The sequence below is a fragment of the Mesoplodon bidens genome (genome assembly GCF_964165515.1).
Source record: "Mesoplodon bidens genome assembly, chromosome: 5".
In the NCBI taxonomy this organism is placed as follows: Eukaryota; Metazoa; Chordata; class Mammalia; order Artiodactyla; family Ziphiidae; genus Mesoplodon; species Mesoplodon bidens.
Genome location: NC_138161.1, coordinates 55,915,990 through 55,939,784, shown reverse-complemented (window position 1 = coordinate 55,939,784; position 23,795 = coordinate 55,915,990). Strand labels below are relative to the sequence as shown.

At 41.7% G+C, this 23,795-nt stretch overlaps 1 protein-coding gene across 1 annotated transcript in view; it reads left to right on the top strand.

The window, feature by feature from the left end:
* The window catches only part of MYH15 (myosin heavy chain 15), a gene marked incomplete at both ends in the record, with an annotated part of 190,996 nt that overhangs the window by 128,509 nt on the left and 38,692 nt on the right, over positions 1 to 23,795 (top strand). Inside the window, 8 exon segments of the mRNA XM_081235333.1 lie at positions 1,214 to 1,340; positions 12,403 to 12,521; positions 14,921 to 14,977; positions 14,981 to 15,117; positions 18,929 to 19,140; positions 19,143 to 19,277; positions 21,393 to 21,466; positions 21,470 to 21,517. Coding sequence (XP_081091459.1) covers positions 1,214 to 1,340; positions 12,403 to 12,521; positions 14,921 to 14,977; positions 14,981 to 15,117; positions 18,929 to 19,140; positions 19,143 to 19,277; positions 21,393 to 21,466; positions 21,470 to 21,517 — 909 coding nt within the window.

Sequence of the window (23,795 nt, the reverse complement as noted above, 5' to 3'; positions counted from 1 at the left end):
TAGTTTAACATTGAAACTATTAGACTCACTACCAGGTTTCACAGTTTTCACTATTTTCTTGGAATGCCATTGGTGTGATCCTTTCTTTGTTGTTGTTGTCCCTCCCCCTTCTTTCCCTCCCCCTCCCCCTCCTCTTCCTTCTTTTTCCATAGTACTATTTCTTTATAGAGACGAAAGTCTCATGGGGCTGTTTTATGAATTGTGATTTAAAACATGTAAAGAACAAAACACCAAAACAGCTATGTGAAATCTACAGAACTGTGGTTCTATAGTACCACCAGTGTCATTTTATGACTTCTGACCATATTAATAATGAGAATGCAAATTATAGCTAGGTAAAGAGGATAGCACCATCTTACATTTGGCAGCTCTTCGTCCTGAAAATATTGGGTTTCATAGTCATTGGCATTGGTTTCCAGAGTGTGGCAAGAGTCTGATGATTAGATTGGTTACTTAAACCAGGTAGAAGTGCAAAGGCCACATGGCATATCCATTTCTTCAAACATGAACAGCCAATTCTGAGAAGTTAGAGTTTAGGATTGAAATGTTAGCTCAACAGGGTAATCAGGAGCCTGCAGCCTTAGTGATCGGGAGGGTCCAGTTGTTTTGACAGTTTAAATTTCTGTTATTGTGCTACTGCAGCTCAGATCCATCTGCTTTCTCCTATCCTTCTTGGTCAGCCCTTTGGATTCCCTTCCTTCCTCCTCCATCCCTTCTCATCTTCCCTTTCCCTTCCCTCTGAGCCTACCCCCTTGTTAACTGAGCTTCTAATATGCGCTAGACACGACTCAAGGCACTGGAGGCATAATCTGTGATTAGATGGAATCTCTACCCTCATGAAACATATTCTAGCAGGAAACAAAGACGGTTAAATATATAATACAATGTCAGGAAGTGAATATGTACTTCATCACTGACACGTTTTCTTCTTCAGAAAAGCAATGAATTCTAGAGAGGGTGGGTCCCTGATACCCAAAGAGTCATTTCTCCATTAATACCTATAATCTGAAAAGTTTGGGCCTCTGAGGGGCCCAGACCCTGAGTGTATTGTGCTTTCCTAAATTAGAAGACATGGTTTCCCAATGCTGGCTGTGGCTTTCAGGGCAGAGGAGAGCCCAAGGGTCCCAGGAACCACCCCTCCCCTCCTTCCGTATGCAGTGAATTCAGCATGGTCTCTGTAAACCATGTCCAGTCTTTCCCTCTCAACTCGTAGGGTAACGCTGAGAAGCTCTGTAGTCTGTATGAGGAGCACTTGAATGAAGCAAATGCAAAACTAGATGAAGTGACTCCGTTGGCCAGTGTTCTGACAGCACAGCAAACAACGCTATGGAGTGAAAACGGCAAGTGAACTTTCAGTGCTGCTTCACTTATGAGTCTCGGTCCTGCAGACTTGTGGAGAGGCCACTGAAATGGTGAAACAGTTATTGAGCCTGAGTGGGCATTTAAAAATTCTAGGGGACAAATGAGGCCCTTGATGTTACCTTGTCCACAGACACGCTCTTGTCTGGGAAGGATCACCTCTGTACCACCTTGGGAGTCCCCGCCCAGGTCTCTTCCATGAAGGGGGAATGCAACATGCAGTTGACTGGAGCAACTTTTAAGATCAAAGGATGGTAGGGGCTGTCCACACAGTCTACAGACATGCCTCTTTATCACATCTACCTCATTGAAATAGGCATTTTTCCTAATTTTCAGTAATGAGCCCACACCTCTTTTTCTATATTTAAATTTATTTAATTTTTTTAAAAATTGAGGTATAGGTAATTTACAATGTTGTTTTGCTTTCAAGTGTACAGCAAAGTGATTCGGTTCTGCATATATATGTATTCTTTTTCAGATTCTTGTGCATGGTAGGTTATTACAAAATACTGAGTAGAGTTCCCTGTGCTATATAGTAGGTCCTTGTTGTTTACCTATTTTATATATAGTAGTGTGTGTATGTTAATCCCAAACTCCTAATTTATGTCCCTCCCCCATCCCTGCTATCCCCTTTGGTAACCATAAGTTTGTTTTCTATGTTTTCTATGTCTGTGAGTCTACTATTTGTTTTGTAAATAAGTTCATTTGTATCATTTTTTAAATTCCACATATAAGTGATATCATATGATATTTGTCTTTCTCTTTCTGACTTACTTCACTTAGTATGATAATCTCTGGGTCCATCCATGTTGCTGCAAATGGCATTATTTCATTCTTTTTTATGGCCGAGTAATATTCCATTGTGTGTGTGTGTGTGTATGTATACACACATATATATATACACACACATCACAGCTTCTTTACCCATTCAGTTGTGGATCGACATTTAGGTTGTTTCCATGTCTTGGCTATTGTAAATAATGCTGCTATGAACATTGGTTTTCTCTAGATATATGGCCAGGAGTGGAATTGCTGGATCATATGGTAATTTTTTTTTTTTTTTTTTTTTTTTGTGGTACAAAGGCCTCTCACTGCTGTGGCCTCTCCCATTGTGGAGCACAGGCTCAGTGGCCATGGCTCACGGGCCCAGCCACTCCGCGGCATGTGGGATCCTCCTGGACCGGGGCATGAACCCGCGTCCCCTGCATCAGCAGGTGGACTCTCAACCACTGCGCCACCAGGGAAGCCTGGTAATTCTTTTTTTAGTTTTTCAGACACCTCCATACTGTTCTCCATAGTGGCTGCACCAGTTCACATTCCCACCAACAGTGTAGGAGGGTTCCCTTTTCTGCATACCCTCTCCAGCATTAATTGTTTATCAACTTTTTGATGATGACAGTTCTGACTGGTGTGAGATGATACCTCATTGTAGTTTTCATTTGCATTTCTCTAATAATTAGTGAAGCTGAGCATCTTTTCATGTGCCTGTTGGCCATCTGTATGTCTTTGGAGAAATGTCTATTTAGGTCTTCTGCCCATTTTTTGATTGGGTTGTTGATTTTTTTGATATTAAGCTGTATGAGCTGTTTGTATATTTTGGAAATTAATACCTCGTGGGCTGCATTGTTTGCAAATATTTTCTCCCATTCTGAGAGTTGTCTTTTTCCTCTGTTTCTGGATTCCTTTGCTGTGCAAAAGCTTTTAAGTTTAATTAAGTCCCATTAATTTATTTTTTTTTATTTCCTTTACCCTAGGAGGCAGATGCAAAAAGAAACTTCTGTGATTTATGTCACAGTGTGTTCTGCCTATGTTTTCCTCTAGGAGTTTTATAGTATCCAGTATTACATTTAAGTCTTTAATCAATTTTGAGTTTATTTTTGTGTATGGTGTTAGAGAATGTTCTGATTTCATTCTTTTACATGTAGCTGCCCAGTTTTCCCAGCACCACTTCTTGAAGAGACTCTCTTTTCTCCATTGTATATTCTTGCCTTCTTTGTCATACATTAGTTGACCATAGTGTGTGTGTTTTTTTCTGGGCTTTCTATCCTGCTTCATTGATCCATATGTCTGTTTTTGTGCCAGTACCATACTGTTTTGATTACTGTAGCTTTGTAGTATAGTCTGAAGTCAAGGAGCATGATTCCTCCAGCCGTGTCCTTCTTTCTCAAAATTGTTTTGGCTATTCAGGGTCTTTTGTGTTTCCATACAAATTAAAAAATTTTTTGTTCTAGTTCTGTGAAAAATGCCAGTGGTAATTTGATAGGGATCACATTGAATCTGTAGATTGCCTCGGGTAGTATGAACCCACACCTCTTTTTTACACTCAGTAAAAGCCATAGTCTGGGGCTTCCCTGGTGGCGCAGTGGTTGAGAGTCCGCCTGCCGATGCAGGGGACATGGGTTCGTGCCCCGGTCTGGGAAGATCCCACATGCCACGGGGCGGCTAGGCCTGTGAGCCATGGCCGCTGAGCCTGCGCGTCCGGAGCCTGTGCTCCACAACGGGAGAGGGCACAACAGTGAGAGGCCCGCGTACTACAAAAAAAAAAAAAAAAAAAAAAAAAGCCATAGTCTGTACAATGGCCTACAAGGGTCGGATACTTGGGCCCCATTATCTCTCTGACCTCTTCTACTTTCTCTTCTCTCATTCTGCCTTGGTCACTTTGACCTCTTTGCTGTGTTTTGAATATACCATGCACACTCCCACCCTAGAGTCTTGCCCTGACTATTTCCTCTTGCCCTGACTATTTCCTTTCCACCCTATTAATTCAGCAAAGACTTAAAGATGAGGGTTAATCAAATAGATCTGGGAGGAGTCAGGATAGGCCTTGTTGGGAAGGTGACATTTGAGTGCTCTCAACCAGTTTTCTCCATGTGCTTCTATTTTCATAGCATTCAGTAGCTTCAAAGAAGCTACATGCTTGACATAATAAATAAGTTTGTCATGTTTCCACCTCCCAGAATGTAAGCTACACAAGGGCAGGGGTCTCTTTTTTGATCACTGATTTTTGTCATTCATCTAGAACAATGCCTGCCACTTATTGGAGATCCACAAACATTTGATCAATTGAAAGTAGAACAATGTTCCGTTGACTTATTCTTAACTGTCAACCACTATTGTTAATGAGATCTTTTTCCTATATTTTACATGATGGCAATCTATTTGAGGTTTTTCTTCTTCAGTTTGTCATGAGCTTTTTTGTATCTTGCATACTCAGTCACTTATAAGAATGCTTCACATCCATCAAGTAGATGGACATGGTTACTTCGTCTTGCCCTGTAACTTGCTTATCTGCTATGAACAGCATGTGGCTAGCTGTTTGTCTGTAATTAGAATTATTTTTAGTAATATATTCCCAAAGATAGAAATCCTAGGTCAATGAAAATAAACAATGTGTTCTTGATGCCCAGAGGCACTCACTTTAAAACAAGAGTGAAAACCGTTTATCCTTCTGCCTATGGACACTTCTGTTTCTAGATGTTAATCTAGAGTCAAAGCTAAATTAAAATGAACTGACAAAATAACAAACCTGGAAATCTAGAAGAGGAAAGAGTTTTGGATTCTAGCAGGGACACTAAGTAGGACTCTTATGCTGGTGACAGGGTGTATCACACTTGGCCTCATTACAAAACCCCCAATTTGATCTTCTGTGCCATTTAGGATGTAGTCTGCATGGGGACTGTGCAGTTCAGAGACTAAGCTGGAGTATACCTTTTTGTCCAGCTCTGAAGGTAGTATTGTATACAAGTTTTTTCATAGGCATTGCCTACCTCTCTACCTATTGGCATTAATTTTCTACTCACTTTTTTGATGAGGCAATTGGTGGGTGAGTGAAATGAAAGTGGATCTGAGATGATAATTCTGCTTAGGATGCAGTACCTTTTGTTTCCTCCTTTATTCTTAGCTTTACCTTTTGGCTTTTGTACAAATTAAATTTTAGGTATATACCTATCCAAACCTCCCCTCCTATCACTAGGTCTATGCTCCAGATTTTTTGCTGCTTTTTTTGCTACTATCACCAAAGTTTCTTTCTCATGGCCTGGCCTGTCCACTGATTATACTCTGCTTTCAAAGGAGACCAATAGTAAATGTGATCAATTAAGCCATGTTAAGTGGGTCCTAGTTCTATAAAATATGTGATATGTTTGTCTTAACCCCCTAATGCAGGGGTCCCTAACCCTTGGGCTGCGGTCCACAGCCTGTTAGGAACCAGGTTGCACAGCAGGAGGTGAGTGGTGGGCGAGTGAGCGAAGCTTCATCTGCTGCTCCCCATCGCTTCCCATTGCTTGCATTACCACCTGAACCATCCCCCCCAACCCCGTTAGTGGAAAAATCATCTTCCACGAAACCAGTCCCTGGTGCAGAAAAGGTTGGGGACTGCTGCCCTAATGGATTGGTATTTCCCCAGAAAACTTTTAAATATGATGTATTACCCAGAGCTTCTCAATTTTGGTCTATGCAACCCCAGCAATTGTCAAGGCTCTTTTAGGGGAACTAAGTAAGAGGTTAGAACTATTTCATTCTAATACTAAGGTTCTGTTTACTTTTTAAATTCTTTTGCCGCTGTTATTGATGGTGCAAAAGCAATGACGATTAAAACTGCTGGAGCCGGGCTTCCCTGGTGGCGCAGTGGTTGAGAGTCCGCCTGCCGATGCAGGGGACACGGGTTCGTGCCCCAGTCCGGGAAGATCCCACATGCCGCGGAGCGGCTGGGCCCGTGAGCCATGGCTGCTGAGCCTGCCCGTCTGGAGCCTGTGCTCCGCAACGGGAGAGGCCACAACAGTGAGAGGCCCGCGTACCGCAAAAAACAAAACAAAACAAAACTGCTGGAGCCTTATCACAAGCCGAGGAAGTAGCACCACACTATAGTATTAATCATTGTATTCGCTGGTACATACTCAACAGTTTAAAATAAAAAAAGTCAGTTTTACTTAAGAATGTCTTTAATGAAACAGTAAAAATTAATTATACTACATCTCAACCCCCAGTATATATCTTTTTAATATTCTGTGTGACAAAACAAAAAGTACGCATAAAGCACTTCCATTTCATACTGAAGTAGGATGCGTGATTGTGCAAGTTCTGAGTTGAACTAGCAATCTTTTCAGGAAGAATCATATTTACTTGAAAGAACATTTGACAAACTATGCTTATTCAGACTTAGATATTACAGATATTTTCTCAAAAATGAACAAAGTGAGCCTGTCACTACAAGGAAAACAGCTGACAATATTTGTTGCCAATAATAAAAGTGGAGCTTTTAGGTAAAAATTAGATTTCGGAAAACAGGTAGCTACCATCATAAGCTTGATGGCTCTCAATTCTTGAAGACTTTTCTTTTTTCTTCCTTTTTTATTGAAATATAGTTGACGTACAATATGATATTAGTTTCAAGTATATAACATAGTGATTCAACATTTATTTATATTTCAAATTGCTCACCACAATAAGTCTAGTAACCATCTGTCACCATACAAAGTTATTTCAGTACCATTGACTATATTCCCTATACTGTACATCATGTCCCCATGACTTACCTATTTTATAATTAAAATAAGAAGTTTGTACCTCTTAATCCCCTTCACCTGTTTCACTTAACCCTCCCACCACCTTCCCCTCTGGCAACCACCACTTTGCTCTCTGTATCTATGAGTCTGTTTCTGTATTGTTTTGTTTGTTCCTTTTTTTTTAGATTCCACATATTAGTGAAATAATATGGTATTTGTCTTTGTTTTTCTGATTTATTTTATTTAGCATAATACCCTCTAGGCCCATCCATGTTATTGCAAATGACATAATTTCACTATTTTTTATGGCTGAGTAATATTCTATTGCATACACACACACACACACATGCACACTACATCTTCATTATTTATCTATTGAAAGACAACTTAGGTTGCTTCCATATCTTGGCTATTATAAATAATGATGCTATGGATATAGGGGTGCACATATCTTTTCAAATTAGTGTTTTTATTTTCTTCCAGTAAGTATCTAGAGGTGGAACTGATGGATTGTATAAGGTTTTAAATTTTTTTTAAGTTTTTAAGGAGCCACCATACTGTTTCCATAGTGGTTGCACCAACTTACAGTCTCATCAGCAGTGCATGAGGGCTCCCTTTTCTCCACATTCTCACCAACACTTGCTATTTGTTGTCTTTTTGATGTATCCATTCTGACAGGTGTGAAGTGATATCTCATTGTGCTTTTGATTTGCATTTCCCTGATGATTAGTGATGTTGAGCATCTTTTCATGGGTCTGTTGGCCATTTGAATGTCTTCCCTGGGGGAAAAAATGTATACTCAGGTCCTCTGCCCAGTGTTATTTTTTTATTTTTATTTTTGTATTTTTTATTTTTTTGTTACACGGGCCTCTCACTGTCGTGGCCTCTCCTGCTACGGAGCACAGGCTCCGGACGCGCAGGCCCAGTGGCCATGGCTCACGGGCCCAGCCACTCCGTGGCATGTGGAATCCTCCCGGACAGGGGCACAAACCTGCGTCCCCTGCATCGGCAGGTGGACTCTCAACCACTGCGCCACCAGGGAAGCCCCCCTCTGCCCATTTTTAAATCAGATCTTTTGTTTTGTTGATATTGAGTTGTGTGAATTCTCTGTATATTTTAGATATTAACCCCTTATTGTATATATCATTTACAAATATCTTCTCCCATTCAGTAGGTTGTCTTTTCGTTTTGTGATGGTTTCCTTTGCTGTGCCAAAGCTTTTTAGTTTGATTAGGTCCCATTAGTTTATTTTTACTTTTGTTTCCCTTGCCTGAGGAAAGAGATACAAAAGCATATTGCTGAGACCAGTGTCAAAAAGTAAACAGTCTATGTTTTCTTCTAGAAGTTTTATAGTTTCAGGTCTTACATTTAAGTCTTTAAGTCATTTTGAATTTATTTTTGTGCATGGTGTGAGAAAATAGTCCATTTTGATTCCTTTCATTTAGCTTCCAGTTTTCCCAACACCATTTATTGAAGACTGTCTTTTCCCCACTGTATGTTCTTGGCTCCATAGTTATAAATTAACTGCCCATATAAGTGCGGGTTTATTTCTGGGCTCTCTATTCTGTTCCATCGAACTATATGTCTATTTTTGTACTAGTATCATAAAGTTTTGATTACTGTAGCTTTGTAGCATAGTTTGAAATCAAGGAGTGTGATACCTCCAGCTTTGTTCTTTCTCATGATTGCTTTGGCTATTCTGGGTCTTCTGTGGTTCTATACAAATTTTAGGGTTATTTGTTCTAGTTTTGTGAAAAATGCCAAAAACGTATTTTGATAGGGGTTGCATTGAATCTGTAGATTGCTTTGGGTAGGAATATTTTAGCAATACTAATTCTTCCAATCTATGAACATAGAATATCTTTCCATTTACTTGTATCTTCAGTTTCTTTCATCAGTGTCTTATAGTTTTCCAAGTACAGGTCTTTCACCTCCTTGGTTAAATTTAATCCTAGGTATTTTATTCATTTTGATGCAATTGTAAATGGAATTGTTTTCTTCATTTCTCTTTCTGATAGTTTGTTATTAGTGTACAGAATTGTAACCGATTCTGTATATTGATATTGTATCCTGCAAATTTATTGAATTTGTTTATTAGTTCTAATAGTTTTTTGATGGAGTCTTTAGGGTTTTCTACGTATAGTGTCATATCATCTGCAAATAGTGACAGTTTTATTTCTTCCTTTCCAGTTTAGATGTCTTCATCTCTTTTTCTTTTCTGATTGCTATGGCTAGGACTTCCAGTACTGTGTAGAATAAAAGTGGCAAAAATGAATATCCTTGTTTTCTTCCTGATCTTTGATCCATCTTCACCATTGAGTTTTCACCATTGAGTATTATGTTAGCTGCGCTTTTGTCATAGATGGCCTTTATTATGTTGAGGTATTTTCCCTCTATATGTTCTCTGTCTCTCTCTGTGTCTTTCTCTCTCTCTCTCTCCTCCTTCTGGGACCTCTATAGCACAAATGTTAGAATGCCTGATGTTGTCCCAGAGGTCCCTTAAACTAATCTCTCTTAAAAAGAGAGATTTCTTTTTTGCTGTTATGATTGGGTGATTTCCAATACCTCATCTTCCAGATTGCTAATCTGTTCTTTGGGATCTTTTAATCTGCTGTTGATTCCCTTAATGTGTTCTCATTTCAGTCACTGTAATCTTCAGTTCTGATTGGTTCTTTTTTATATTTTCTATATTTTTGTTGAAGTTCTCACTGAGTTCACCCCTTCTTCTCCTAAGTTTGGTAAGCATCTTTGTGAGTATTACTTTGAATTCTTTTCTGATAAATCCATTCTGTTTAGTTCTTCTTCTGGAGTTTTGTCTTGTTCTTTCATTTGGAAAGTATTCCTTTGTCTCCTTGCTCTGCCTAACTCTTTGTGTTTGTTTCTATGTATTAGGTAGATCAGCTCCATATCCTAGTCTTGAGAGAGTGGCCTTATGTGTGGCACAATTCCCCATGGTCACCAGAGCCAGTTTTTCCCAGGGTTTCCCCTGTTTGGGCTTCATGCACCCTCTTATTGTGGTTGGGCCACAATTGCTGTGGGCACACTGGTGGAGGGGGCTGGCCCCAGACCTGGCTGGCTGCATAGCTTGGTTGTGACTGCTGTAGGTGTGCTGTGGGTGACGCTGATCCCCAAGTGGGAGCTTCTTGGAGGGGGTGCTGATGCTGGCCAAGGTGGCTCACCAGGTTGGATGGGGTAAGAGCCAATTTGGAGGGGTACCAGTGCCGGCTCATGCCACCTGCCTGATGGAGTGGGCATGGGGTGGCTTTTGAGGGGCCTTCCAAGGTGGGTCCTCAAGGGAATGTTGGGGCAGGGTACACTGTGTTAGCTAGGTTGATTGAAGGTAACAGAAATGGTGCCCACCAGTCCTGGGCCAGCCAGCTAGGTGGCAGAAGAGTTAAAAAAAATAAAAATAAAAAGGTGCCCACAAGTGCTTCTGCCACTGGATAAAGTTCTGCCAGATCCCTGCCCCTCTAAAACATGTCCTAATATTAGTCAATGAATTTCCTTCTTGTATGACTCAGGTGTTTTGCAAGCTGTTGCCTCTCTATTGGGACCAGGAGCAAGTGAGTTTGTATACAAGCATTGTCTGCAGTTTCCCACAGTCCTCTGGCTCTCCCGGCCCTAAGCCCCACTGGTTTTCAAAGCCAGACATTATGGAGGCTTGTCTTCCCGGTGCAAGAACCCTGGGCTGGGGAGCATGATGTGGGGCTTGGACTCCTCACGCCCCAGCGGGGACCTCCACAGTTGTGATATCCCTCCCACTTATTAGTTGCCTTATCGGGGGTGTGGGCTCTGATTAGACCACGTCTCTGCCCTCTTACCCATTCCCCACATGGCCTTTTCTTTATAGCCTTAGTTGTAGAAAATCTGTTCTGCTAGTCTTTAGGTTGTTCTCAGAGATAGTTGTTCTATATGTAGTTGTAGTTTTGGTGTGTCCATGGGAGGAGATGAACTCAGGATCTTCTAACTCCCCCATCTTGAGCTGAACCTTAAAGGCTTTTCTTATGAGATAAGTGGTGATGTTAACAAATATGATTTTTTTAATATTCTGTGATGAAATGTGTTAACATTTGGAAAATCTGCATAATTCAGTAAACGTATACTTTTCAAATCAACACTGCTTGATGTTGCAAAATCATATGTAGGTAAAAGATCCATTCAAAGTTTAAGACAGATGCATGAAGTTTAATGTAACAGAATAAAAAATTCATTTATATGGATTATACCATTAACCCTTAAGAAACTTCTATTTGTTGAGTTTTGGTACAGTATCAAACAATAGTCACAATTATCTGAAAAGACTATGAAAACACATCTCCCTTTTCTAACTACTTATCTGTGAGAGGCTGGATTTCTGTATATGCTTCAACCAGAACAGTTGGATTCTTCAACCAGCTGACTTTTATTAAGCCAGAGATTTTTAAAAATATAAAATAAGCTTATTTTTCTCACTAATTTTTTGTTTGTTTTGGAACAGTTTTCCCTCTAAAAATCGTTGCTTCTGTTAACATGTCATTAAGCTTTTTATTATGTTAAAATGAGTAAATACATACCTTAAATTTCTCTTTTAATTTCGAATACCCTGTTAATATAAAACTCATATAAACAAAATCTCTGTGGGGTCCTCAAAAATTTTTAAGCATATAAAGTGTTCCTGAGACCAAAAAGTTAGGGAATTGCCATTTTAACCCAAACACTCTTATAATGTTGAGAGTTTTAAAACTTGTTTGTAGCAAGAGGGGTGGGAATCATAAATATTTGGGGCTTTTATTATTGCACTAATTGCATAATAGAAGTAACTGCCTTTGCTCAGGATTGGCTCTGCTTTAATACCATTTCTAATAACCAAGGCATTTCTCACCTATCATTAATGAAATAAGCTAAGCTGGAAAGTAGACTAGAGTGAAATAAAATTTACCCTTCTCTTGGTCACATTCTGTACCATTTAATGAAGATTTCTAATATTTATTTAGCAAGTCAGTCTACAAAGTACATTCACACTCATTTAATTTTCATTAACAATATTTTATCGCCATCCTCAATTTACAAATGAGGCAAAGAAGTTGTACTTATCTAAAAATCATATGGTCAGAAATTTGTAGAGCCACACATAGTAAACAAGGGAGCATGGCACAGAAGAAAGAATGCATTCCTCAGGATTAGGAGCTTAACTTGAATCTACGTCCATTGCATAGCTAGTAACCAGGTTTGTGTCTCAATCACATTTAAGTCAGTTGCCATATTTTCCCTTCTGAAAAATGGGTAACATAATACCTATGTTATCAAGTAGCTATGAGAATTAAACTAGATAATATATATAAAGTACTTGCTCTATGGAAGATTCTCAGTAAATGGTAGCTCACTCTCGAGAGTTCTGGAAAGGATCATTGCCATGGTTTGCTGATAACTGGACCCTTGACTCTTTATAAATATCAAAAATATGTGGATCATGTTAGTTGCTCTTAAGCCAACAAGTTAAGTGGGAGAGGCAGTAGATAAGAAGACCATGATTGACTTATTTTGTGAAATCTTTTTGTAGGTGAGTTCCTAAAAAGGCTAGAAGAAAAGGAAGCTCTGATAAACCAACTTTCCAGGGAAAAGATTACCTTCACTCTGCAGATTCAAGACCTGAAATGGCAATTGGCAGAAGAGACCAAAGTCATGCATCTATTATTTGTCACCAGGAGCTTAACTGTATGTTAAAAAAAAAAAATAGTGCTTGCTAGGTCAGCCTGAATATCTTCTCATATAGAGGAAGGGGGGAAAGTGCCCTAGAAGTTATGGAAAAAGATGTGTTGGATCTTATACACGCCAGGAAAGACTCTGATCACTGAAGGAACATCCTCAGTAATTTAGATCACTTCTCTAGTTTGTCAGATTTAGAGCAAACAAAGTATGTGTTTCCATTTTGCATTATTGCTAGAACAGAAAGTCGGCAAAGTTCTTTATGGGTCTTTGATTCTGAATTGCACAAAGAAGTGGAATTAAATAAAAGAGCAGGATAAAATGAATGGGGCTGGATTAGCTCAATATTATTTTCCAATTGTCAATATATTATAAATATTAGTCATTATTAGTCATTTCTTCCCAAGAGAATATATAATGTTGCTTGCAGGTGACCACAGTGAAAGTGGTTCTTTAATGTTAAAGCATAGTGACTAAGATGAGAGATGGATTTTTGAGCCCTGGTATTCAAGTCCGTTCTTAGTTCATATTCAAGGCCTCTTTCTTACTAAGACCCCAAAGGACTTCACTTGTATATAACCTCACTGCAACTCTTCAGACTTCAGTTTTTAAATGTTTTATTTTATTCCTTCCACTCTCCTTATTTTCTATATCATATGTACATTTTCAAATTACTGTCATGATTTGTGCATCAGACATCATGCTAGACGCTTCTCTCATGCCAGACGCTTCTCTCATGCCATATAAACCTTCATATATAAGTCCTATGAAACTGGTAGAATTATACTTTTTTACATGAAGTAACCAAGGCTTTGAGAAGACACCTCATCCAAGGTCATACAGCTGGTAGTATACTGTGAAGGAAGTTTAGCAGGTTGTGAAATGACTAGATTTATAGTTTAGAAGATCTCTCTGGCTGACTTCCCAGTGGCTTCCAACTGGCATACAAGGCCCCCTTTCTTGGCTCCAGCCTCCTTTGGTGACCTTACCTTCCACAGCTGCCTCTGTCATTTACTCCCCTCCAGTCACCTTGGCCTCCTTGCTGCCCCTTATACAAGCTGCCATCATTCAGGCCTTAGGATGTTTGTAGCTGCTGTTCCCACTGTTTGAAGGCCCTTCCCCAAGGCCTTTGGGGGATGATGAGAAAGAACCAAACATTCCTTATCATGTCAATCTGTTTTATGTTCTCAGTGCCGTCAGCAATGTTATTTAGTAATTTTTGTACATGTTTGTTTTCTATATCCTCTTACTCCTTTTAGCTCTGTTGGACAAAGGCTTTGTCTCCATCTCTTTTACTTCAGTTAACACTATTGCTTAGAACAGGCACTCAATAAATATATATTAAATAAGAGGAAGGGTAGCAATTTGAAGCCAAGTTTCCCAGATTCCAAAGCCTGTGTCCTTCTTAGGGTCGCTATGTATTATCGCTCCTCATTCACTGCCCAAAGGTGTCTGCCTGAGGCTGCCATTAACCAAGCCTTGTGCTTTCAGAGCTGCATCTACCTAAGAAGATGCTGTTTCTTAATTTGCATTAAGGACCCATGAGGACTGGCAGCGACCCTGGTTCTTCACACTAGACTAGGTTATCTCTTGGGAATGAGGTTGCTAGGTTAACCAGACCACCCCTTATGTGCCAGCAATAGTCATTAAACTGAGCTCAACTGTCCAGTAAATACAGTAGCCACTACTACACTACAGGTGGCTACCTGAATTTAAATGGACATTAATTAAAATTAAATAAATTTTAAATTCAGTTTTGACTGCATTTGACCTTGTTTTGGGCACATTTTGAGTGTTTAACAGCCACGTGGCTAGTGTTTACCATATTGGCCGTGTACATATAGAATATTTTCATCACTATGGAAAGTTCTATTGGATAGTACTGCTTTAAAGTTTTAAAGTTTTTAGGGATTTACATGTGAAATAAAAGGTTTTGTTTTCCTTACGAATAGAATGAAAAAGCTAGACAAAACTCATTGGTCCTTCCTAGTCCAAACAAGATCTAACTCTTGTATATTGCTAAATATAAAGCTTATTACCTAAATGACGGTGAGTGTTCTTCTTGCTGCCTTTGCATTCTGCACTATTTCTAGAACTCCAGGCCTGTCTATTGTTGAAGCCCACATAGTCAGGCTGGCATTTCCCTAAATAGAACACTCTTCCTTGTTTAACGGCAGCAATTAGATACTCTCTCCTTTCTCTTCTTGTCCCAAATTCTCTCCCTGGTATCATCTTACGAGGTTCAGATTCAGCTTGCACTTGTGACAGGTGGTTATTAACCTTATCTAAAAAGATGATGTCACCTCCAAGCCTTTCATCATTTGTTAATGGCCGTGGTGCCTTTTTTGTAACGTGTGTTGTGTCCCCTACAGTCACAGAGTGCCCTGGCCCAGGCCGTGAAATCGGCCAAGCGTGACTGTGACCTCCTATGAGAGCAGTACCAGGAAGAGCAAGAGGCCAAGGCTGAGCTGCTCCGGGCCCTGTTCAAAGACAATGGGGAAATGGTGAAGTGGAGAACCAAGTATGAAGACGACACCATCCGGAGCACTGAGAACCTGGAGGATGCCAAGTGAGTGGGGCAGGGCTGCACAGAGGACTCTGAGAACAGTGACTTTGTCTTCGAGGCCACCTGTGTACACTAAGCTAATCCTCACCAAGTGTGTGAACTAGCCCAAGACCGAAGCTGAAACAGCCACCACTGGCAAGAAGCACATGCTCTAGAGGGGTTCAGAAATGAAAATTATAATACAGAGTGACAAAGACTAGAGAGAGGTCCTGGGGGAAAGAAAGAGGTTCTTTCTAGGGGTACAAGGGCAGTCTTCATAGATGTAACTTTGAACTAGGGTTTGAAAGTAGGCTAGCACGAAAATCCTGTGTTTCTTTTGGAACACCAAAATAATGGAGTCCATGTGTGTACATGTCTCCGTACATTAAAGTCATCATGTCTCTGGTCTACAACTTGTACACTACAAAGTGGTCTGTGAAGCTGGACAGGGGCAGCTGGAAACGTATTAGGATTTGTCATCCTGCCTATGGGACAAAGGTTTCTTTGAAAAGAAAGCACTTTTGGGCCACCTCTAAGGTTAGGATATCGGTTTTATAGCCAACACTACATAAAGGCTTTAGAAGTTCTTCTCAGGAACTACAGAAGTTTGGGGCCCACGTGAATCAAGACTTAGTACCAGGATGTAGTTCTAAAGCATTTTGCTCAGAGGTCAAAGGACTGTGTGTCTTTGAGAGAAAGTGTCAAACCATCCCCGGCTTATAATCATTAAAGGTTGACTCAAAAGAGTGTATCCCTGGCTTGGTAGCTTGGCAGAAATTCAGGGCAGATCAATACATTTCTCTTTAGCATCAACCAAAAATATTATTTTTTCAGTTCTTCACCTAAATCTTTGAAAGGCATTGCTGTGCACGTGCTGAACAGCTGCTGTGTTCTGTCCCTGAAGGGGTACCAAGCAATCTGTCTCTGTAGCCACAGTAACTTAAAAAGGGCTTTGGGATGACAGATACTAAAAATACCTTCAGTAAATGTGTTAAAAACTCTGGACTGCAGAAAAGTGGGGCTTTGAACTGAAATGGCGCCTCATATCCAAAATATGGCATTTGCTTCTAAAGTAAGATTTTTTTTTCCTAATAATTGAAGAATTCCGGTGAAAGTGTCTACCAGTCATTCTGTTTGAAGGTTTCTTAGGGAGGGACAGAAAAGAGGGAAAGTATATAGGTTACTTATGACCACATGGACTTGTTGGAACTAACAAATTGTGGTCCTGTATTACATGACAACTAAAGAGAAATGATGGGCAAATGAGATAATATCCAAAGACTTTTTTTTTTGCGTTAAACTTAGTTGAACATCAAATAAATAAAGCATTGTCTGTATTATGATTTCCCACTAAAACCCCTAAGGGACGTGGAACTGCAAAACTAGGATTCCATTTTTTTTAATTGGAAAGTTGAGGATCTGTCTACTTAGATTTCCAGGCTGGGGTTCACATGATGAGTTAGTTTAGTGGAATCAAGCTCCCCTGAGACCCCATTTACTGCTTCTGAGTTCCCCAAGGATAGGGATCTGATTTCTTCATCTCCCACACCTTCTTGCATATTCTAGGAAACTACATAGGTGCTTATGGTTGGCAAGTTGAGCAGCAAAATTGTAGCTGGTAGTAAATGTAGAGCAACATTATCAGTCAAATGAAGGTGATCAATTGTCCAGTTTGCCCTGGACTTGTCCAGTTTGAGCACTGATAGCCCCGTGTCCTGGTACAACCCCTCAGTCCCCCAGCAGTTGGTCACCCAAAGTAAAATTCCAATTTTCTGATTCCAATTGAGCATTTCTAAAGTAGTTAAAATATGTGTAATTATTTTACAAGACTCCTGTTTTAGGTGGGATAAAGCATCAGAATCTCTTTTTTTCTCCCTTATTGAGATATAATTGAAATATACCATTGTGTAGGGTGTACAAGTAAGGTGTAAAATGTGATAATTTGTCATATGCATATGTTCAGAAATCTTTACTACAGCATGATTAGTTAACACTTCCTTTACCCCACTAAATTACCATTTTATTGTTGTTGTTATGGTGAGAACACTAAAGCTCTATTCTCATAGCAACTCTCACATATACGATACAGTATTATTTTTTTTAATAAATTTATTTCTTTTATTTATTTTTGACTGCATTGGGTCTTCGTTGCTGCGCACGGGCTTTCTCTAGTTGTGGCGAGCGGGGGCTACTCTTCATTGTGGTGCACGGGCTTCTCATTGCAGTGGCTTCTCTTGTTGCAGAGAACGGGCTCAGCAGTTGGGGCTCATGGGCTCCAGAGCGCAGACTCAGTAGTTGTGGCGCACGGGCTTAGTTGCTCCGCGGCATGTGGGATCTTCCTGGACCAGGGCTCGAACCTGTGTGCCCTGCATTGGCAGGCAGATTGTTTAACCACTGCGCCACCAGGGAAGCCCACAATACAGTATTATTAACGATAGTCACCATGTGGTACAGCAGAATCTCTTCTTACCAGTTAAGAAAAATGAAGCAAAGATGTGAAGTGACTATGGTTAGAAAGCCAGTGAGCAAGGAGTGTTGTTGGAGCCCAGGTCTTTCTTAGACACTGAGCACAGACTGGTTTTTGCAGGATTCCACCAAAAGGGGGCTTTATGAGCACACTGCTCTGTTGGGCTGCTGTGTGGAACATGTTAATTCCTGAGGATCTTTTTCTGTTTAATAACTGTAGATTGGCAAAAGCTTTGGTACATACAGTACCTTTCATCCAAGAGGTGTGATGAATGAGTAAGAATGGGACTGCCAGTGTCCCTGCAGGAGATGGGAGCAAGAGAACACTTTGCATCCATAAGGAAGCATATGAGCATTGTAAGGACGGTAGAGGAAGCATTTTAATAAGCCACTGCATCTCAGAGGATTCTGGAGGGAGGACAGACAGGGGCTAAAGTACCCCCGACAGCAGTAGGACCTGATAAGCGAGCATAACGCTGGGATGGATGTGGGTATATAAATTTGGGAAGAGGAGCTGAGATGGAGAAGAAATTCAGAGCAAAGATAATCGGGCATGTTTAGGAGTCCCATGATGAGAGGGGGAGACTGAGCAGGAGAGAGCCAAAGAATGCTCCTTGGAAGCAATAAAGCCAAGGAGCTCTTTAGAGACTAGACGTGCCCCAAGACTTTTAACGGTTGCTTACTGTTGGGTGTTCAGTACCATCTTCCTCTTTCTCCCATTTCTTATGAAGTCTTCGATAAAGTCTGTATTGCTTACTTAAGGTTCAGGGGAAGCAGATACTTACACGGATTCAGAGGTTCTGAGTTTCAAGTCCAGGTTGGCAAAGGGTGGAGGGGAAATAAAGGACATGTGGACACAGTAGCCAGAGTGTGGTGGTCAGCAGACATCTGGATTCCACAGGCACAAGGAGGTCATTGTCAGACACAAGCTGCTTCCCCTTCAGACTATGAAGCCACCCTCAAGGCCCCCCCTATTTGTACCCGAGTGCTGTATTTAATAAGGACACACTGCACGAGCTCTCTGAGGGTTGTGGCTTCACTCGCCCTTTGGGGGTAGGAGTTTTTAAATTTATTTTTGCTGTGTTGGGTCTTCATTTCTGTGCAAGGGCTTTCTCTAGTTGTGGCAAGCGGGGGCCACTCTACATCGCGGTGCGCGGGCCTCTCACTATCTCGGCCTCTCTTGTTGCGGAAAACAGGCTCCAGAAGCGCAGTCTCAGTAGTTGTGGCTCACGGGCCTAGTTGCTCCGGGGCATGTGGGATGCTCCCAGACCAGGGCTCGAACCCGTGTCCCCTGCATTAGCAGGCAGATTCTCAACCACTGCGCCACCAGGGAAGCCCCTCACTCGCCCTTTGGGCCTCCCCTTCTCAGGAAGAAGCTGGCAATTCGGTCGCAGGAGGCTGCCGAAGCCATGGGGGTGGCCCATGCCAGAAGGGCCTCCCTGGAGAGGGCCAGGCTCCGACCGCAGCTCGAGCTCGGGGACACCCTGTCACATCGTGGGAAGGCGCGCTGCACGGCCACTGCGCTGGACCGGCTGCAGCAGCACTTCGACCAGTGCCTGGACGGCTGGAGGCGGGAGCACGAGTAGCCTCAGACGATGCCAGGCGCCCCGCAGAGGAGGCCCGGGCCCTCAGCGCCCAGCTCCTCGAGCTCAGGCACACCTACGAGGAGAGTGCCGCGAGCCAGCAGACCCTCCGGAGGCAGAACAAGAACCTGAAGGGTACGTTGCCCTGGGAACCGGAGCAGGGGCCCCGGGAGGGCCCTGCGCCAAGGGCAAGGCTGCCTCGATGCGTAGAAGCCTCAGCATCGTCCCGGCCTCGCTCGGGTCTTAACTTTTCCGTTTTGAATACTAACTTTGGATTCTGGTTTTTTTTTTAAACTCCAGATACTATTTTCATTAAAGGAGTTCTAAACATAAGAGTAGTTTCCTAACTTTAGCCCCAGTTCCTGTCGTAAAGGAAGCCTATTAAGAATTTCTTTATATCCATAACCTGCATCATATGCATGCAGGTATTTTTTACTTAAATTACACATTATTCTATACCTTTTATTTTTTCCATTTATTAACTTATTTTCTAATTTAACAAATATTTCTATAGCCCATACTATGTGCCAGGCACTGTTCTATATATAACTATTCATTGTTTAAGTCTCAGAACAGCCTTATGTGTTAGTGTATCTGTAAAATGCAGATTAGATTGAGTCATTTAAGGTTAAGAACTTGGCCGAATTTGCATTTGATAAGTAGCAGATCTGAGGTTTGAGCCCAGCCAGCTTGATTCTGGCATATACACACTTAACTATGGTCTCTGCCACCTCCCATGTGCCTGTAGCTGGAGCCCTACCAAGTGACTGTTATTAGCAACAGAGTGTTTTATGATAAGGCTGACTAACACGTTTAACTAGACCTTATTAATTTTAGATAAAATTTTTCACAAGTATAAATAATCCTATATTGTACATCCGTGTACAGTGGGGACGTGTGCAAATATTTCAGTAGGGTAGATTCCTAGATATGAAATTGCTGGATTAAAGGAGTGAATTTTCAAATTCTGAGATATTGCCCAGCAGCCCTTCAAAGAGGCTGCCAAGTTATACCAGCACCAACAGTGATGTGCATTATGACCCTGAGATGCCCTGGAAGTAAGTTCACTGCTATTGGAGGCATAAATGAAACTTGCTTTCTCTGTTGACCTACCTAGTCCATGAGCAGGTCACTGACTGGGCCTGTGAGAGGTGCTGGAACAGTTAGAAAACTTTCACGGCATCTGAAACACCTGGAGGGCTTGCTAAAACACGGTTGGCTGGGTCCCACCGTCAAGAGTTTCTGATCCAGTAAGTCTAGGAAGGGGTCTAAGAGTTTGTATTTCTAACAAGTCCCCAAGCGAAGCTGGTGCTGTTCGTGTGGGGAGCACACTTGCTCTGGGCTGGAGCCTGGGAAGAAGTCTTTTTTAAAAGCTCTCCGAGTGATTCTAACGTATGGTCAGAGGAGAGAACCACTGCCTTGAGTTTTCTCCTGGGAGCCCCTCTTCTGGAGAGGCTTTATCAGAGAAGGACTTATTATTCACATGAGAATTGCCATCTCATGGGTTTGTTTTTGTAACTAAAAAATTCTTGTCACAGCCTATCCTAGCCGGGGATCTCAGAGCCAGAGGAGCGGTCAAGCTCTTGAATTCCTTGCACTGCCTCTGGACTGTGGGTAATTCCCAGAGCACTTGGCCCTGCTCCACACCTCTTAGGTTGCAGAGACTTCTTTCATGAACAGGCGGAACTGACAGTAACAGTGTCAGGTGCTGGAGGTTTTGTCACTTCTGGCTGCCTTGCTCTTTCAGAGACTTGTGTTCATCAGGGGGTTCATGCATTGGCTTCTGGCAGACAACGACCCAGCTTATGCTGTTAGTTCCCATTCTGGTGTTGAGTAACAGCTGACACAGTGGCCACCACCAGTGTTGATAACTAAGCTCTTCCACTGGAATAGTGATTCCAGGTCTGGGTCCTAGAGCCCCACCAGGCAATATCTGGCATGGCTCTGACAAGCAGGACTGCCATGTACAGTCACACAGGTTGTTCAATGCACAATACTCTAAGAAACACCATTCTCACCAGCTGTTGTAGGCAACTTTGTGGCAGATGCCAAAAGAATACTTTGAAGAGGGGATTCTTTTTTTCTAATTCAAACAAACATCCCATACGTGCCAGCGGTGGCCTTGCCATCAAGTTACCAAGGATGGCATGAGCAGGGTCCCAGTGGGCCTCTGGGAACAGTCTCTTGTGGCTGATATCATGGATCTGAGACTGGTTCTTTTCACTGACTTTGTTTTTCATCCCTCTCCAGAAGAGACTTCTAATCTGAAAAATCAGATGAAAGAAGGAAAGAAGAACTTAAGTGAAATGGAAAAGGTCAAGAAGTAGACTGAACAAGAAAAGACTGAAGTCCAAACGGCATCAGAAGAGGCCGAGGTATTACCTCCAGGGAGCAAAGCAGGCTTCTATCACTGTGACAGTGCAGAAGACCTGCATTCTAGTCACAACAACAGCAAGAACACACTTATAACCCTTGACCCTTATTCAGGGGTTAACTGCATGCTAGACACTATGCCTGGATCTTTGTATGCACTATTGTATGTAATCACCCTAGCAAACTATTGTCCTCATTGTACAAATGAGGAAATCGAGGCTAGGGGAACAGGATAAACAATCGTGGGTGCAAATCTCTTGATTATAAAGAAAACAAGAACCATGTCTATCTTGTTCCCTAATTTATCCCCAGTACCTAGACCCTCACTACTCTAAACGTGGCCTGCGGACTGGTTGTATGGGCATCACCATGGAGCTTGTTAGAAATTCAGACTCTCAGCCCTCTCCCCAGCTCTGTTGGATCAGAATTTGAATTTTAACAAGATCCCTGGGTGGTTCACATTTACCCTAACATTTGAGAAGCACTGGACTAGAACATTGCCTGGCATACAGTAGCGGTTCAATAAATATTTGTTGAATGTTGAATAACTAAATATCCTCATACCTGCCCCTCTCTTTAAATAAAATCAGTCGAAACGCTGTTTTTTTCCCCAAAAAAACTTTAGGTAGTTTTTACAATGAATTCAAAGCAGTGTTCTCAAACATTTTTTGCTGAAAGCTCATCTTTGTGTGGGTTGTTTGACAGGAGTGTTTTCAGTGTTATGGATTAAAAGTTCAGGAAAAATCTCTGACTTTATCCCTAAGTGTGTGCTAGTGATTGAAAGGACCCCTGAGAAAATCTTTTTGCCAAAGAGGGTGAACTCAGAAGGAAGTTATCCTGTCACGGTCATTAAGTAGTCAACAAGGCCTACAAAGCCTCTTTTCTCACAGCTGAATTTCATTTTCTTGACCTACCCTTTGACTAAGCACCCAGTCACATTAAAAATGCATCCCTCACCCACTCACCCTCAAACAGAGACAATAATTTTTAAAAGGCACAGCAAGTCCATTTCAGGCACAGGCCTTTTGAAGGGTGTGATAATGAAAAAATTAGACCCCAGAGGATTGCTCTGAGTCAAGCAATGTCTGATCAATTTATTTCACCACCACATTTCTGTAAGAAATCTACCAGACAGAAGATGTGTCAAGTGGACCGCTCTTAACCGCTCTTGTCTTTTTATGCAAATTGTTTTCTGAGGCCTCTACATTTTATGTAGAATCCTTTCAGTTGGCAGTGTGGTGTCCCCTAACAAGGCTGGTCCTCGGAAAGTGGGTGAACTTTGTCTCATTCACTTGCTTCTTTTGGTCCCCGTTGGTTCTCTGGCCACCCTGGCTAGGGACTTTCTAAAGCCACCACCTTAACCCAAAGAAGTAACTTTTATGGTAGAAATTTCAAGCAACATGAGAAGCCAGTGAGAGCTGTGATTGGGCGGGGCAACTTTAGTCCTATATAACGTATAGACATCTTTGTACATTAAATTGAGCTGCCTGTTGAAGGTGAGACGACTAAAGGCCACAGTGCCCATACCATTCAGTAGCACTAGATGGCATTATATTCTATTCGCATTTTCTCAAGTTTTGTCTTCAGCTGCATCCATAAATACTTCATCAGCTTGGACATGTATTTGTAAAACTGGGTTATTTCTTTTCCTGAGTGAGCCTTTATGAGAAACGTTATCAGATTATTTTTGAAGTCACAAAACTCAAATTATCCCAGGTCACCTTCAAAGATTCACTTTCTCAGTGCATTCCAAAGGGTTAGAGGTGACAGTTTCCCCCTGAAGTAAGGGCATCATTCCCTTGGAGGAAATTGCTATACCAGCATTTGTTTTTTATTTATTTTCTTTTATATTGAAGTTAGTGTTGAGAGAACAACAGCAAGGCTGTAAGCCATATTAAAGTCCCAACATCTTTCTTATTTTTATTTTGAAATTGCTATTCAGTTTTACCTTTTACTTTTTTTTTTTTTCTTTCTTGTGGTACGCGGGCCTCTCACTGTCGTGGCCTCTCCCGTTGCAGAGCACAGGCTCCGGGCGCGCAGGCCCAGCGGCCACGGCCCACGGGCCCAGCCGCTCCGCGGTATGTGGGATCCTCCCGGCCCGGGGCACGAACCCGCGTCCCCTGCATCGGCAGGAGGACTCCCAACCACTGCGCCACCAGGGAAGTCCTACCTTTTACTTTTGATGGTATGTGCTAAGCACTCCTCAGAAGAGGCTAGAAAAATTGCGTTTGCCCTCAGGACTGTCTGCCCATGGTTAACTGACCAACAGATGGTGGTCAC